Genomic DNA, 17,695 nt, shown 5'->3' with positions numbered 1-17,695 from the left:
ATCTCACAATCGACGGTGATGTGCTTCAGGCCGTTATGATTCTTAGCGCCTCAAATGGATTACTGCATGAAAAAATTCATAACTCAATATAATATAAATCATTCAGAAACCGACAAGATAGGTTTATTGTCAGTCCATCTTCAACGTATACAGATGTCCGATCTAATTTTACTACAGTACATAGTGAGTGAATTAGCGTATCTGAGGATCTGCTATCGCAATGTAATAATACAGTCACGACACTCTCAGTTGCGAAAGTTGTTACCATAGCTGAAGCGATACTAGCGTTCCAAGCGGTGAGAAAGCAGACAGTCACTTACTTCGTAAGGATAATTGCAGATGATGCTATTACTCATAATACAGGGTGATTCAAAAAGAATACCACAACTTTAGGAATTTAAAACTCTGCAACGACAAAAGGCAGAGCTAAGCACTATCTGTCGGCGAATTAAGGGAGCTATAAAGTTTCATTTAGTTGTACATTTGTTCGCTTGAGGCACTGTTGACTAGGCGTCAGCGTCAGTTGATGCTAAGATGGCGACCGCTCAACAGAAAGCTTTTTGTGTTATTGAGTACGGCAGAAGTGAATCGACGACAGTTGTTCAGCGTGCATTTCGAACGAATTATGGTGTTAAACCACCTGATAGGTGGTGTATTAAACGTTGGTATAAACAGTTTACAGAGAATGGGTGTTTGTGCAAAGGGAAAAGTTTTTGGTCCCTTTTTCTTCGAAGGTGCTACTGTAACTGGACTACAGTATCTGGAGATGTTAGAGAATTGGCTGTTCCCTCAGCTCGAACAAGAAGCACAACAATTCATATTTCAGCAGGATGGAGCGCCACCACATTGGCACTTATCTGTCCGTAACTACCTGAACGTCAACTACCTGAGGCAATGGATCGGCCGCCAGGCAGCCCGTGACAGAGGACTTCATCACTGGCCTCCAAGAAGCCCTGATCTTACCCACTGCAATTTCTTCTTATGGGGGTATGTTAAGGATATGGTGTTTCGGCCACTTCTCCCAGCCACCATTGATGATTTGAAACGAGAAATAACAGCAGCTATCCAAACTGTTACGCCTGATATGCTACAGAGAGTGTGGAACGAGTTGGAGTATCGGGTTGATATTGCTCGAGTGCCTGGAGGGGGCCATATTGAACATCTCTGAACTTGTTTTTGAGTGAAAAAAAACTTTTTAAATACTCTTTGTAATGATGTATAACAGAAGGTTATATTATGTTTCTTTCATTAAATACACATTTTTAAAGTTGTGGTATTCTTTTTGAATCACCCTGTACTACTGTCTGAGAAACGGCTGCAGAAACATTCAACAAGATCTTGATAAAGTTTCTAACCGTACAAAACTTGGCACTTTACATTATATGTACTGAAGTTTAAAATTCTGGACTTGAAAAAATGAAAAAAACGTAGTATCACATGAATACATTATTTATAATTCACAATTAGAATCTGTCGGCGACACACATACCTGGATAAGACAGTATGGAACAATCACTTAGGCTCAGTTATACGGAAAGCAGTTGGCGGGCATCGGTCCGTTGACAAGATATTGGGAGGACGTGGCCAGACTACAAAGGAAACTGCTTTCAAATGAATTGTGCGTGACGTCTTAGAATACTGCCACAGTGTGCGGGACCCATACCAGACAGGACCAAGTGAAGTGGGGATTTCAGACACATACAAAGAATGGTCACATGTTTTTTGACTCACAGAATGTCAGATTAGATAAGATTAATACTAGTTCCATGGATCATGAATACGATATTTCGTAATGATGTGGAACGAGTCAAATTTTCCAATACATGACATAATTAAGTTAATTTAACAACATAATTAAGTTAATATAACAATTTTTTTATTTTTTTATAATTTTTTTCTTTGGTTTTTCTTTTTTCTTAATTTATATCTAAAAATTCCTCTAAGGAGTAGAAAGAGTTGTCATTCAGAAATTCTTTTAATTTCTTCTTAAATACTTGTTGGTTATCTGTCAGGCTTTTGATACTATTTGGTAAGTGGCCAAAGACTTTAGTGCCAGTATAATTCACCCCTTTCTGTACCAAAGTTAGATTTAATCTTGAGTAGTGAAGATCATCCTTTCTCCTAGTATTGTAGTTATGCACACTGCTATTAATTTAGAATTGAGTTTGGTTGTTAATAACAAATTTCATAAGAAAGTATATATACTGAGAAGCTACTGTGAATATCCCTAGATCCTTAAATAAATGTCTGCAGGATGATCTTGGGTGGACTCCAGCTATTATTCTGATTACACACTTTTGTGCAATAAATACTTTATTCCTCAGTGATGAATTACCCCAAAATATGATGTCATATGCAAGCAATGAGTGAAAACAGGCGTAGTAAGCTAATTTACTAAGATGTTTATCACCAAAATTTGCAATGACCCTTATTGCATAAGTAGCTGAACTCAAACGTTTCACCAGATCATCAATGTGTTTCTTCCAATTTAATCTCTCATCAATGGACACACCTAAAAATTTGGAATATTCTACCTTAGCTATATGCTTCTGATTAAGGTCTATGTTTATTAATGGCGTCATGCCATTTACTGTACGGAACTGTATGTACTGTGTCTTATCAAAATTCAGTGAGAATCCATTTACAAGGAACCACTTAGTAATTTTCTGAAAGACATTATTGAGAATTTCATCAGTTAATTCTTGTTTGCCAGGTGTGATTACTATACTTGTATCATCAGCAAAGAGAACTAACTTTGCCTCTTCATGAATATAGAATGGCAAGTTATTAATATATATTAAGAACAACAAAGGCCCCAAGACTGACCCTTGTGGAACCCCATTCTTGATAGTTCCCCAGTTTGAGGATGTGCTGATCTTTGCATATTATAAGAACTGCTTATTTCAACTTTCTGCGCTCTTCCAGTTAGGTACGAATTAAACCATTTGTGCACTGTCCCACTCATGCCACAATACTTGAGCTTGTCTAGCAGAATTTCATGATTTACACAATCAAAAGCCTTTGAAAGATCACAAAATATCCCAATGGGTGGTGTTCGGTTATTCAAATAATTCAAAATTTGATTGGTGAAAGCATATATGGCATTTCCTGTTGAAAAACCTTTCTGGAAACCAAACTGACATTTTGTTAGTACTTCATTTTTACGGATATGTGAAGCTACTCTTGAGTACATTACTTTCTCAAAAATTTTGGATAAAGCTGTTAGAAGGGAGATTGGACAGTAATTGTTGACATCAGATCTATCCCCCTTTTTATGCAAAGGTATAACAATAGCATATTTCAGTCTATCAGGGTAAATGCATTTACAAAAGTGTCATGAAATAAATTATATTTTAAACTGGCATCAGGTTCACGGTACAGCTCATCCCAGTCTAACTGCTGTAAGCTTTCCCTGAAATTTGCAATTGTTAAGTCGTTGACTGGACGTACTACTTTGGAGGACTGTTTAGTACCTAAACTGGTAGATTGCGTAATGCTCCCACAAAAGCTTACATACCAAATTTCAGGAGCCTATGTGAAGCATCTAGAGATATTCTTCGTCCCTCTGTGTATCATACCGTGAAGAAAGAATCCGAGTAATTAATACAGTAGCTTTTAAGGAGCCATTCCTTCCGCGCTCCACACGTGATTGTAGCCTGAAGTCACACGCGCTACCACGCTGAGTACCCTGTCTTTTGGTGTACGTACATGGATGTAGAACAACAGTATCGCTCTCGTACTTAAAATTAAGGGAGGGTTCCCATCCTTCAGCGTCAAAATTATGCAGACTCAAACTGTGTGTTTTGATGTACATAGAACGCGTAGAACTTTTAATAACCTTCCAGTTTATTTCTACTTACTTCCATAAGTCCAATCAAATTTTAATGAGGGAAGATCCTTCAGCAGTCAAACTGACCTAAAGTACTCACCCATGACTAGAATATTAATATTATTGGCTACTTTTCCACTGATTACAGTGAATTACATTCGCATAAGACACTAAGCTTGACACATATTATTCTTGCAGAAAATAGTACCAATCTTTCAAGAGGAAATGTTTGAAGCCCGTATTGGAAACCCCTGTTGGTCATGAACAGCCATCAACTCAAGCAAAAGCCTATTGAAAACGCAAATAGAAGATGCCTGCAGTCTTTGTTAAACAGTTCGTAAATACACAGTCCACTCACATTAAAGTGACCATCGCCTATCTTCGGCATTAGCTTGTATTAACCACTTACAGACGGCAGCACTAGCAGTGGAGGGTATATAAACCGTGTCGAGGGACGCGGAAAAACAGTGCAGTCCTTTTCGTAATACGGAAAGGGAACGATTTATCAGACGTACAAAAGAGCGTGGTCATCTGCTTTCGGCCCAAGGATGGAAGCATTTCCGAAACGGCTAAGGCTGTAAGCTATTCGCATGTCGCAGTGGTTGAAGCATACCATGTATGGCAAAATGGCGCTGTCGAAAACTGGCGCCGAGGCAACTGCGGCGCACCACGCGCCTTAGATGACAGGGGTGTGGATGCGACGCGTTAATAGATCTGCAACTGTTGAGCAACTGACCACTCGGGTCAGCCAAGGGGCTACCAATAGTGTCTCCTCAACGACCAGCGAACTTTGCCTCCGCAGCAGGCGTCTCATGCTGACGACGACGAAGGCTGGAATTTTCACGCCAGTACCGCAACTGGATGGCCGATTTGACAGGAATCACGTTATTTGCTCCATCGCACAGGTGGCCGTTGGCGTGTACGGCGTGATACATGTGAAAGCAAATATCCTGCAACAATCTTCTGAATGATCCAGGACGGAGGACGCAGGAGTATCTTGTGGGGAATGTTTTCGTTGCATTCCCTGGGTGATCTCGTCATTCTGGGAGACACAATGGATCAACATAAGTATTCATCTATCCTTGGGAACCATGTCCACCAGTACACACAGTTTGTTTTTCGTCGGTACGATGGCATCTACCAGCAGGACAATGCTACCTGTCACACGGCTCGCAGTCTACGTACGCGGTCTGAAGAGCATCTGGATGAGATTAACGTACTTACTTGGCCACCAGAGCTCTCGGATTTAAACCCAATCGAGAGTCTACGTGCCCACCTCAATGGCACTGTATGCGCCATGGGTTCTCAACCGAGAAACATGGCGCAGCTGGGCACAGCACTGGTTTAGTCATGGCTCCAAATCCCTTCTGGTATCTTCCAGAACGTCAGTGACTCTCTTCCCGTATGTCTCGCAGCGGCCTGCGCTGCAAAAGCTGGTTATTCAGGCTTTTGACAGGTGGTCATATTAATGTGACAAACATCGTTCCCCTACATGCTCCTATTAATGGGTGCTTTTAGTACTTTTCAGCAAATTATTGTTATCAACCCCAAACCTCAAGAACGATTGGTTATTTTTAGATGTCAGTCTAAGAACCCTTACTTGTGAAAAATCTGATCATACAAGATACGTGAATTAACATAACGTACTGATCTGACGGCTTGATTCCGAGGTAAACTTCCTGTCCCTGAAATGAATTGGCGCTATCCTCTGTAGGGCTATGGTAAAGAGCTACAATACTAGGCTTAATTTTAATACAGACGAAATCAGGTTGTCCGCTATTAAAATAACTTTTTTCTAGACTACGTAACACCGTCTCCCCCCTCCCCCCCTCCCCCCCTCCCTCCCGCCGCTTCCAAGATACATCAAGCCATGCACATAGTTTGTAAGAGTTTGCCTGCACCCATACTGAAACTAAGATTCGACTTCGAGATCAAGTATTCGGTACTGGTGAAACTTGTGTTGCGACTTTTAGCCAGAGCTGATAATTAAATTTGCCTGTGATTGCCAACGCGTCATCATGAATTGAAAAGTTCTGTATGTAACATATGTCACAGCAGTTCGCTATTGTGGTTTCATGCGAAAACTACCCAGTGCAACGCACGAAAATGGGCACCGCTTTCCTAGAGCTGCAGTATTTATTCCCCACGGAAACGCTCGCCGCACATGGGAAATGTCATTAACTACCACTATAGGAAAATATTTCATCACGTTTTCTACAGTCCATGCCTTATTCTCGATCTGAAGCAACCTATGCATAGAACTTATTTTTTGTGTCTTGATGAACTTTGAACCAGTCCATTCGATAGATGAAAGGGATGGTGCCTTCCTAGAGACTGGAACTAGGATACTGAGAAGCAAGTAAAGCATATTGATGGTTATAAAGAGATGTTTTAAAATTAATAAAATATTGATTATTATTTATAAAATTACATTATTGGAATAAATAACAGCATAATCCTATGAAACATTTAAACTTTTAAAAATATAGTCATATTGTATTTTAAAATATTTTTCGATATTCATGTGCATCAACTTCATTTCTGACATGTCTTTTTTCGATGTAATCGTCACCATAACTGACTGCTAAACGAATCATACAGTGAGTGGGTTCTGTTCCCAGTAGCGTTATAGACTTATCCTTTCAGAAAGTAGTGCAATACAGAAATGAGAGAATACCGTTCAGGGGTGCCTTAGGTAGCTTGCCTTCAGGATCCCACGATCGCCGAGTTGTTTCATTCTGACTGAGGGGGATAACTCTTTTGGTGGGTTTAAAACTATCGGATATCAAAGATTTTGCAAACGCCGTCTTACTGTCGTATAGCAGACAATTCATAAATAAATGAAGATTCTGGGGCAGTCGGAATTTGCACAGTTCCGTACACTGCTAACACCGAGCTGTTCCGTTATCGTATGAACGTTATCAATTATATATGATTGAATCAGCTCGCAAATTGTGTTTGATCAAGTCTAACTTCGCTTTCCCAAGTCAAAACGTCGCGCCAACAACGCGATCACTAAGGTCAACACACAGTCTTGATTTGGGCAAGGACTGGTCAACCTCGAATTTTAATCGACATAGAGAAACTTCGGGAAACTTCAATTGCGATGATGGAATTGCGATATTGTGCGTTAGCTGCTGCGAATCCTCGCTCGGTTTCAATTTCAAGATTCTGTGAAAAGAAGGTGGTCACCAGTAAAAAGATCTTCAAATTTGGGCGGCAGCTAAATTTTATATTCAAGTTCTGGAACAGTTGATTTCGACACGAAGAACAAAATCTGAGAAATTTGATGAAGGATATTTCATCGTTGGAAACTTCTGATAGACATTTAAAGCCTAATTTATTTATTTCTTTTCTTTTTTTGGAAGCGAATTGCGTTCTTTCAGCATTCTTTTAATAAATTAAAATAGACAGTCGTGTTCCATGTTGGTGCCTGCCGCAGGGGTGAGTCTCCATTTGTGATCGGTAAATCGTAATTAGCGGCTGGCTCTTGTGTACATTTTCCCAAACGGCTGTTGAGTTATCGGCTTATTGGCAGCTGTTGGTTACCACGTTAAGACTATTTTTCGATCTCCGTTCTATGGGATGTTAGTTACACAACGCGGACTGCGACGTGCTCGAACAACTAACGCGAATGTGATGCACAGATGGAACTGCATGCCGAGGAAACAGCTGCTGCCCAATTAAACAGCTATTTACTTGCTAGCAGCTAGACAATAAACAGTTCTGAAACTAAATGGGAAAGAAGAAACAGTGTAAATATTGCTCCCTGGGGCATGTAGTTATCCCGGACAAATTTAGAACTACTTTTTAACATATCTGTTTTAGAAAACATTAGTGCGGTAGAAAATACACTACTAATGTCAACACCGTGATAAACTGTCCGAAAAATGTTCTTTTACGACACTGGCTGTCATTGAATGGATGAAAACATAGCTTTATTTACTTTCGATTGTCGCCAGTGTTGGCTGTCACGTCATTTGCAAATGTTTTCGTAAGTACGGTCAATCCATCAACTGGACGTGTTTGGGTTAGAGTCCCAAAACTCACAAAATTACACAGTGGTGTGTATCTGATGTCCCCAAACGTTTCCACGAGGTATGAAGGTTGAAAAGTTATCAAAACTTTCTTACGGTAGTCTATAACAGCCCAATAGGCCTATGCAATAAGTAACAGGTGTGTGTCTCTGAAGCCAGAATTGCTGATACCACTTTCCAAACAATACCTCGAGTTCTTCGTTAGTACTTATTCCGATTAGTTCTTCATGCAATACGACATCCTTTTCTTCAATATCACTTTATGGACTGATAATACACTGTATTTCCACAGCCAAAACATCTTCAAACTTCGTTTCGAAGTGTGTGAGAAGAACATTTAAATGTTGAACGTAGCTTAAAACATCATCATCCTGGCAGTTTGTCAATATTTTGCTTCATTAGTTTCATTCTGGCAAGAAAATCTGAAATGATGGACTTTTTTTTACTAAATTTTGTGTGTCACCATGTAATTGCATGTTAACTGTTGTGGTTGGCAGGAGAGCCAACACCGTGTTACTAGAGGAGGCCGAAAGACACGCGTTTTAGCTCACGCAGGCTGGCGTGAGGTCTGGAACAGGACAAGGAAATTAGACTTTAAAAAAAAAACGGACGTACCTGGTGGAATACTTAACTTTAATCCATTAATGATGAACGTCGCTCTTGACGGTACATGATTCACAATATCAATAGTAACTGAAGATGGCGCCTTGGTAGGTCGTAGCAAATGACGTAGCTGAAGGCTATGCTATACTATCGTCTCGGCAAATGAGAGCGTATTTTATCAGTGAACCATCGCTAGCAAAGTTGGTTGTACAACTGGGGCGAGTGCTAGGAAGTCTCTCTAGACCTGCCGTGTGGCGGCGCTCGGTCTGCAATCACTGATAGTGGCGAAACGCGGGTCCGACGTATACCACCGGACCGCGGCCGATTTAAAGGCTACCACCTAGCAAGTGTGTTGTCTGGCGGTGACACCACATTAACCTCATTAAATTTAATGAACAGATATGTTTAATAAACAATGGCACGTTTCCACGTGATTAAATTTTCTTTAAAAATTGGATCTGATGCATCCAAAAATTCTAACACAGTCTCAAAAAGTGAGAAAAACTTTGTCAATCATAAGCCTTCTGATAGATAGTGCACTTCAGTGAGGAGCAATGAATCGAAGTTCTCATCATTTTCTTCACATAACCGCGTAAATAACCTAGAATTCAACGCTTTGCTTTGAATTTTGTTTATAACATTAACGAAAAATTCAAAAGATTGATGCAGTCTACCACCTATATTTTTAGCAGATAAATGTTGCTGAGAGACGACGCAATATATTGCAGTCATCACCTGCGCGTTTAGTTTTATATTGTTTATAAACCCACGACAGCGGCTGGTGCTCCATTTTCTATGGCTAATATTATGTTGCATTGAGGGATCGCTTTTTCCATCAAATAATCTTTCAAAACATTAAATATTGATTCATCTTTGGTGTCTGGTGTCATACTTTTCGCGAAGAGCAGTTATTCATCGATTTCTTGGTCCATAACAAAACGAACATTGCCAGTAAAAATGCATCATCATCAGGCAAGCTGACTCGCTCAGCTGTATGGAGAAATGCATAATTACACAATATGCTTTCAGCATCAGAACTCATTTCATCAGTACGCCTGTGAAATGTGTTGCTGCTCAAAGGTATTCTTTTGGGTACCGGTATATCATAAGCAGGTTTGTGTACAGCAGTTTTTAAAACCTCTTCAATGGCTGCGAAAATTAATTGCTCGTATGTCGCCATTGTTGTGCCGTTTTTGCCGTGTTCCAGTTTAATACATCTCTTGATGTGTGATGAAGCGGTTACTGGCCCAACATCGGCTGTGCCAGATACGCTTTCTACCTCTCGAAGAAGGACTATGGACAGTACTTATGAAGTGAAGCTAGCAAAATTGTTAATAATGTCGCATTATGTTGTCTGCAGGAGAACGAAAATGAAAATTTGCTCCACCCCTCTCTCAGCAGATGAGACAAACAGTGACACACTTATGGGCGAGCTTCAACTCTGTGAGAAGAATCTGGAATTTTGATTGCAACCTGCCTAAATGGGTTCAAATGGTTCAAATGGCTCTGAGCACTATGGGACTTAACTTCCGAGGTCATCAGTCCCCTAGAACTTACAACTACTTAAACCTAACTAACCTAAGGACATCACACACATCCATGCCCGAGGCAGGATTCGAACCTGCGATCGTAACGGTCGCGTGGTTCCAGACTGTAGCGCCTAGAACCGCTCGGCCACTTCGGCCGGCCGCCTAAATGGGATCCACTCTCGTGGACCGCCCTTGTTATGCCCTTTGTGTCGTGTTCAAAATTAACACATCTCTTGATGTGTGACGAAGCGGTTCCTGGCCCATCACAAGCAGCGTAAAATACTCTTTCTGCTTCGCGGAGAATGGCAAGTGGTAGCAGAGCTTTGAGGGTTGACTGTGATTGCTATGTCTTATCATCATATTTTCCTAAATAGCTTAATTTTTGTCCTCAGTGCATCTAATGCACCCCTTTTTCTTCCGCTGAAATGGACCCGTCGAAGGTGGAATCGATCATGGAGGTCGATATAGACCACTTTGGGAATCACTGGGGTAGATGAAGGAGGTTCGCCACATTACCGATCATCATTTAAAGATATGACACCAAGAATTGTTTCGGAAGTAGCAGCTCAAAGTACGAAGTATAACTGTATCAACGTAATTAGTCACACGCTACATCCAGAAAAATTACACTTGAAATCAAGAACTGGTTCAAAATGGCTCTGAGCACTATGGGACTTAACTTCTGAGGTCATCAGTCCCCTAGAACTTACAACTACTTAAACCTAACTAACCTAAGGACATCACACACATCCATGCCCGAGGCAGGATTCGAACCTGCGACCGTAGCGGTGCCCCGGTTCCAGACTGTAGCGCCTAGAACCGCTCTGCCACACCGGCCGGCAATCAAGAACCGGTTCGCCTGTCAGTTAAAATGTGTAATTACACAGGGCAACGAAAAAATATTATTATCACTATTTTTTATGTGACAGATTAATTCTATGGCGTTTAGGGCACCGAATCAATGTCTCACCTCAGTTTGATTTTTCTGTCACGTAGTTTTGTCACAATATGACTTCGTTATAAAACGGAAATTTTGTAACACTAATTTAATTTTTTCAGCATGAACCTCTTGATTAATAAGTATCATGTGATAACTGATGACTATTTCATTTCTCTCTTCCCGTAAAGCATCTATTACCGCTTTCCTCCAGTGAATTGATTGTTCTGCTGCTCGGTGAAGTGATCAGCAGTAGTATCCAACAATACTGCTACTCAAGTGGCCCTGATATCGTCATGATGTCTTCGTGAAAGTATTCACTTTGTTCCTCAGTGACATTAATCAAAATTTCAGGTATATAATCAAGGTGAACGTAAAAAAAGTGAATCTTGCGGTTCAACAAACAATCATGTTGGTATCCCACAGCTGTCAAGGACGTCTTCAGACACGCTTTCGTCGAGCATCATTGCTCCGTTCGAAGCGGGACTCATCACTGAAGATAATTCTACTGCAGTCAATGAGATTCCAGGCCGAAGACGTGTCTGGAGATGCCCAGACAACTGTGAGATACCAAACTGACTGTCGCTTGCCATACGGCCCGACAACCTTCTGTGGTGCCATTTGTTCATAGCAGGAGCTCTTAGGTTGTCATCCGTGGCACCGTTACAGCTCGGCGGTACATCGATGATATTCTACTCCCCTTTGGTTGCCCTTCATGGAAAGCCATCCTGAACTTACATTTCAGCAGAATAATGCCCACCTGCACACGGTGAGAGACTGCTTGTCTTCGAGATTCCCATACTCTCCCCTGGCCAACGAGATCGCCAGATGTCTCAATTGCGAACGTTTGGAGCATTATGGGCAGGGACCTCCAACCAGCTAGGGACTTCGGCGATCTAATGCGCTAGTCGCACAGAATCTGGCACGATATCCCTTGGGAGGACATCCAACAACTCTGTCAATCAATACCAAGCCGAGTAATTGCTTACATGAGGGCCAGAGGTGGACCAACGTGTTATTGACTTGCTCAACTTGTGACGCTTTTTCTCTTGAATAAATCATCCCATTTTTTCTGAAATTATGATCATTTGTTTGTCTGTACATGCATATCAGTCTACTGATTTCCATCCCATTCGGATAACTCCTTTGAGGTGCGTCGTTTTTTTTTTTTTTTTTTTTTTTTTTTTTTTTTTTTTTTTTACTTTTCTTTCTTACAGCGTATTACCTTCTTGAAATTTGGTGGTGTTTCTGATGCCTCATAATGTACACCAGATGAAATAGTTTTGTCGTGGCTGACTCTCTCAAAGATATCTGTCGTTCTAATGGAATACCGTTAAGGCCAGGGACCTTGTTTCGATCCTTCCCATATGTAACTGATAGAGGAAATCGAGTATATCCGAAAAACAGACGCTTGTTTCGTCACAGGTTTGTTTAATTAGAATGGAGGGTGTACGCTCCTAGAAGAGTCGACCACTGTATTACCTTCTCCTAGGTGTATCTCGAAAAAAATCTTGAAGGTAATATTAGAGACATTCGAGCTTACATGGAGGTCTAGCAACGATCGTGGCCCTACGCACCATTTGTGATGGGAACAGGAAAAGAGGGGGGCGGGGGGAGGGGGAGTGATGCACACTTAGGTATTTTACGGAGTGTACGTGTAGATGTACAGTCATCTAGATATCTGAGTTAGGATTCATCCTTTCTCTGTGTTGCAGCTCTTACTAACATTTGTGTATGAGAATGCAGCAAGTAGTGTGAAACAGAGGAGCACGCGGTGAGGAGGGGTGCTTGTGTTGCAGACATCTACCGGCTAATGCTGAGCGACAAGAAGTACGGCCTGTCGGTGAACCTGATGGCGACCCGCGTGATGCCGTCGTTGCTGCCGCAGACGGTCAACCCCAGCCTCAACCTCGACCAGTTCACCAACCTCCTCGAGGTACTGCAGGAGATGCTCGACCACATCGACAGGTGCGTACAGATAGCCTTCACGCGACCCTCTCCCCCCCCCCCTCCTCCCTCGCCACCACTACAGGTTCACACCGAGATCCGTTCAGGAAAGTCAACGTTTTGCACTGGCTGTCTTACCTCACTGGGCAACGGCCTTGCCGCAGTGGTTCTCGTGAGATCACCGAAGTTGGCGGAGTGTCTTACCTCACTCCGGTCGATACTGACAAGTTTTAAGGGATTATAGAAGATATCATGAGGAACAGACTCAAGATAAGGAGCTCGTGCCCAGAACAGGGCAGTATTTGCAATCTTTCTAACCGTAGGTTGAACCTGTGGTATGGACCCCACCAGACAAAAGTGTATTATAATTAACCCACCAAAATAGCATTTTAGAAGAAAGCATATAACGGAACATTTAAGGTTTATTATAAAATTTCAATACACAATTTGTGATTTAGTGAACTGACGAGATTAAAATACATGGAGAAAACTGAAATCATTAAGTTTCTCAGTCGGATTTGTTAACATGCTATAAGTAAATGTTTAAAGAAAGAGAGGGAGAACGAAAAGGCTGAGATTCATGTTCATACAAATAACAGTATTTCGCTAGTAATAATAACACTTTTTGACTTGGAAGTGACTTATAATATAGTAAATTACCCATTGCTATGGCAGGCCAAGTAGCTTTTATAGAATACTGCGCTACACTTCAAAGTGATGCCGACACACGACATTATTTTTCAACATAGTCACAAAGTCTCTGCAAAGAACGGTCACAACATTCTGCTTCTATCAATTACTTAGTCCCTCGACGATAGAAATCCTACCATTGGTGCGGAGTCATTCGAGAAGTGCTGTGTGAAAGTTCTCTTCGATGCAGAGCCTCTTCTCCCCTGATGTACTTTCACCCTGGCAAAAAGATGGAAACCACACGGTGAAAGATCTGTATTTCCCGAGACGCATTCAGCCAATCGTTCTCTTCGAAATGTGATAATGACTGCAACGTATTTGAATTATTGTGACATTCCGGTCGGAAAGCCAGTTGTATGGATTTTAAGCTGTCAACGTATATGTAAGCTTTTAGGGGCACCTTGTGGACTGCTCATGTCCAATTTTCTTTACGTATATTATTGGATCTGAAAGTCTGTGCCCAGGCATCAGTTTCCTAAAACAGTGCTGCACAATTCTTCAAGAAAAGAAAAACTCAAACAAGTTGCCTCTGAAAATGATTTCCGATAGCTGTTAAGTGCAAAGCATTTCACATTTCATATCAGCGCATACTGGGCTGCAAAACATTTTACACCTGTTTTGTAGATGCCTGTAGCTGGGTGCGTAGTGTCGCAGACCAGTGATGGAAAGGTTTCTGGTTCGAATGACCTGTAATTTATTTTACTTTTATTTAAATTCTGTATTTCTGTCAGGTTGAAATTGTAATAAAGAAATACAGAATCGTAATTTTCTAATGATAGTAACATCATTTTATTTTAAATTATGGGTCATATGAAACAAATTGAAATTTGATGTAGACCTGTGAAATGACTTACATACATCAATAATATTCGCCTGTGAATTTGTCTCTATATCTCCTGTGTTTACAGCTAATATCCATTATTGTTTCTTTCTTCACCCCATGGAGAAACGAGCATGTGAAATGCGCCAGTATTATTGACAAAACTACCTGTCAGAATAATCTGGTTTTAATCTCTGAAGAAGTTTCATTTTAGCGGAACTTCGCTGCAAAGTGAAAATTCGTTCTGCAGTATTATTGATGTATATGAGTCACTCAATGTTCTATGTGATCCATATTGAAAAACAATTATTCTTTTCGGTAGAAAATTATAATTCAATATTTCTGTATTATAATTTGCACTTGAAAAAAAATATAGAATTTAAATAAAAGCAGAAAAGAATGCTGTTAAGAAGATTCAAACCAGAGACTCTTCCATGTCCAGTCTTCGACGTTACACATTCTGTGAAACACCTTTGAAATGTTTTGCCTTTTTAAACTGTGTCGCACTGATTTAGTAAACTGATGGCTGGGCACAGACTTTCATGTTCTACGAATACACGTAAAGGAAATCGATCATAGCCAGTCCATCAAGTCCCCTTGTCAGATGAAAGCTCATATATACATTCACAGACATAAAATCTATACAGCCTGCTGTCTGAGTAGAGTGCAGAAATATGCCTGTGCGCAACAAGTCCGACAATAACTTAAATACATTGCAGTCATTTTGACGTCTTGAAAAGAACAGCTCGCTGAGTTTGTCATCTAACGTCAGGTACTTGGCGGCTCACGTCGCGACCTGCGACCCGAGGCGAACGAGTCTTTCTCGGGACCCTCGCTGCTACCCCAGAAAGCTCAGGATTTAACGTCGAGTCTGCTTACGACACGTCAGCGTCCAAACCGATGTTTGCTGCCGGATGGGTGGCCTCGTGACAGGCGCTGTCTCTACGGATTCGACAGTATGCAGTATCGCTGGACGACATTTCCAGACCTGAGTTACTAACCTCGTGGTGCTTCTCAAGATACCCTCAACTGCCCTTCCAAATTTGTAGGTCTTGTTTTGTTACAAAATACACTCCTGGAAATTGAAATAAGAACACCGTGAATTCATTGTCCCAGGAAGGGGAAACTTTATTGACACATTCCTGGAGTCAGATACATCACATGATCACACTGACAGAACCACAGGCACATAGACACAGGCAACAGAGCATGCACAATGTCGGCACTAGTACAGTGTATATCCACCTTTCGCAGCAATGCAGGCTGCTATTCTCCCATGGAGATGATCGTAGAGATGCTGGATGTAGTCCTGTGGAACGGCTTGCCATGCCATTTCCACCTGGCGCCTCAGTTGGACCAGCGTTCGTGCTGGACGTGCAGACCGCGTGAGACGACGCTTCATCCAGTCCCAAACATGCTCAATGGGGGACAGATCCGGAGATCTTGCTGGCCAGGGTAGTTGACTTACACCTTCTAGAGCACGTTGGGTGGCACGGGATACATGCAGATGTGCATTGTCCTGTTGGAACAGCAAGTTCCCTTGCCGGTCTAGGAATGGTAGAACGATGGGTTCGATGACAGTGTGGATGTACCGTGCACTATTCAGTGTCCCCTCGACGATCACCAGTGGTGTACGGCCAGTGTAGGAGATCGCTCCCCACACCATGATGCCGGGTGTTGGCCCTGTGTGCCTCGGTCGTATGCAGTCCTGATTGTGGCGCTCACCTGCACGGCGCCAAACACGCATACGACCATCATTGGCACCAAGGCAGAAGTGACTCTCATCGCTGAAGACGACATGTCTCCATTCGTCCCTCCATTCACGCCTGTCGCGACACCACTGGAGGCGGGCTGCACGATGTTGGGGCGTGAGCGGAAGACGGCCTAACGGTGTGCGGGACCGTAGCCCAGCTTCATGGAGACGGTTGCGAATGGTCCTCGCCGATACCCCAGGAGCAACAGTGTCCCTAATTTGCTGGGAAGTGGCGGTGCGGTCCCCTACAGCACTGCGTAGGATCCTACGGTCTTGGCGTGCATCCGTGCATCACTGCGGTCCGGTCCCAGGTCGACAGGCACGTGCACCTTCCGCCGACCACTGGCGACAACATCGATGTACTGTGGAGACCTCACGCCCCACGTGTTGAGCAATTCGGCGGTACGTCCACCCGGCCTCCCGCATGCCCACTATACGCCCTCGCTCAAAGTCCGTCAACTGCACATACGGTTCACGTCCACGCTGTTGCGGCATGCTACCAGTGTTAAAGACTGCGATGGAGCTCCGTATGCCACGGCAAACTGGCTGACACTGACGGCGGCGGTGCACAAATGCTGCGCAGCTAGCGCCATTCGACGGCCAACACCGCGGTTCCTGGTGTGTCCGCTGTGCCGTGCGTGTGATCATTGCTTGTACAGCCCTCTCGCAGTGTCCGGAGCAAGTATGGTGGGTCTGACACACCGGTGTCAATGTGTTCTTTTTTCCATTTCCAGGAGTGTATATAGAATCACAATTCCACTGTCAAAAAAACTGTAATCATTCTTCTAGCTAGTTTTGTAAATAGCAAAAAAGGACACTCAAATAGTACATCAGATCTACTGTAATTCGGTAATACTGTCTACTAGAGCAATGAAATTTAGCAAGTAGAAGTACTGTTTCTTAATCTTTTTAGTTCAAATATGTGTAAATTCCTAAGGGACCAAACTGCTGAGGTCATCGGTCCCTAGACTTACACACTACTTAAACTAACTTATGCTAAGAACAACACACACACACTCATGCCCGAGGGAGGACTCGAACCTCCGGTGGGAGGAGCCACGCAGTCCTGCTGGAAAATATCCTGGAATGCCGCATGAATGACAGTAAAACAGGTCGAACCAACTGACCGACATAAAATTTGCGTGAAATAATGACAGTTCTCCTGCTGTCATATGAAATCGCACCCTAGACCATAACTACTGGTGTAGGTCAGTGTGTCTAACACGAAGACAGGTTGATTGCAAGACTTCAACTGGGCCCCTTCTAACTAACATGTACATCATTGGCACCAAGGCAGAACCACCCTTCATCAGAAAACACAACAGAAATCCTCCAGCAAGCTGTCGCTTGATACCACTGTACTCACAAATGGCAGTTGTTTAGGGTCAGCGGAATGCACATTACATTCTATCTTGGAAGTGTCCTTGAAGTAACCGATTTGTAACAGTTCATTATGTCACTGTGGCGCCAACTGCTGTTCACATCGCTGCTGCAGATGCAGTACGATGCGCCACAGCCACACATCGAACACGATGGTCTTCCTTCTCGAC

The 17,695-nt window shown here is 42.5% G+C and overlaps 1 protein-coding gene across 1 annotated transcript in view; it reads left to right on the top strand.

Moving 5' to 3' along the window:
• The window catches only part of LOC126188795 (SCY1-like protein 2), a 624,676-nt gene that overhangs the window by 542,352 nt on the left and 64,629 nt on the right, over positions 1-17,695 (top strand). The window contains exon 10 of the mRNA XM_049930409.1: positions 12,735-12,903. Within this exon, the coding sequence (XP_049786366.1) occupies positions 12,735-12,903 (169 nt within the window). The remainder of the gene's footprint in view (positions 1-12,734; positions 12,904-17,695) is intronic.

The sequence above is a fragment of the Schistocerca cancellata genome, chromosome 5 (genome assembly GCF_023864275.1).
Source record: "Schistocerca cancellata isolate TAMUIC-IGC-003103 chromosome 5, iqSchCanc2.1, whole genome shotgun sequence".
In the NCBI taxonomy this organism is placed as follows: Eukaryota; Metazoa; Arthropoda; class Insecta; order Orthoptera; family Acrididae; genus Schistocerca; species Schistocerca cancellata.
Note: the sequence above shows the minus strand (reverse complement) of the source record. Positions and strands in the feature narration are given on the sequence as shown.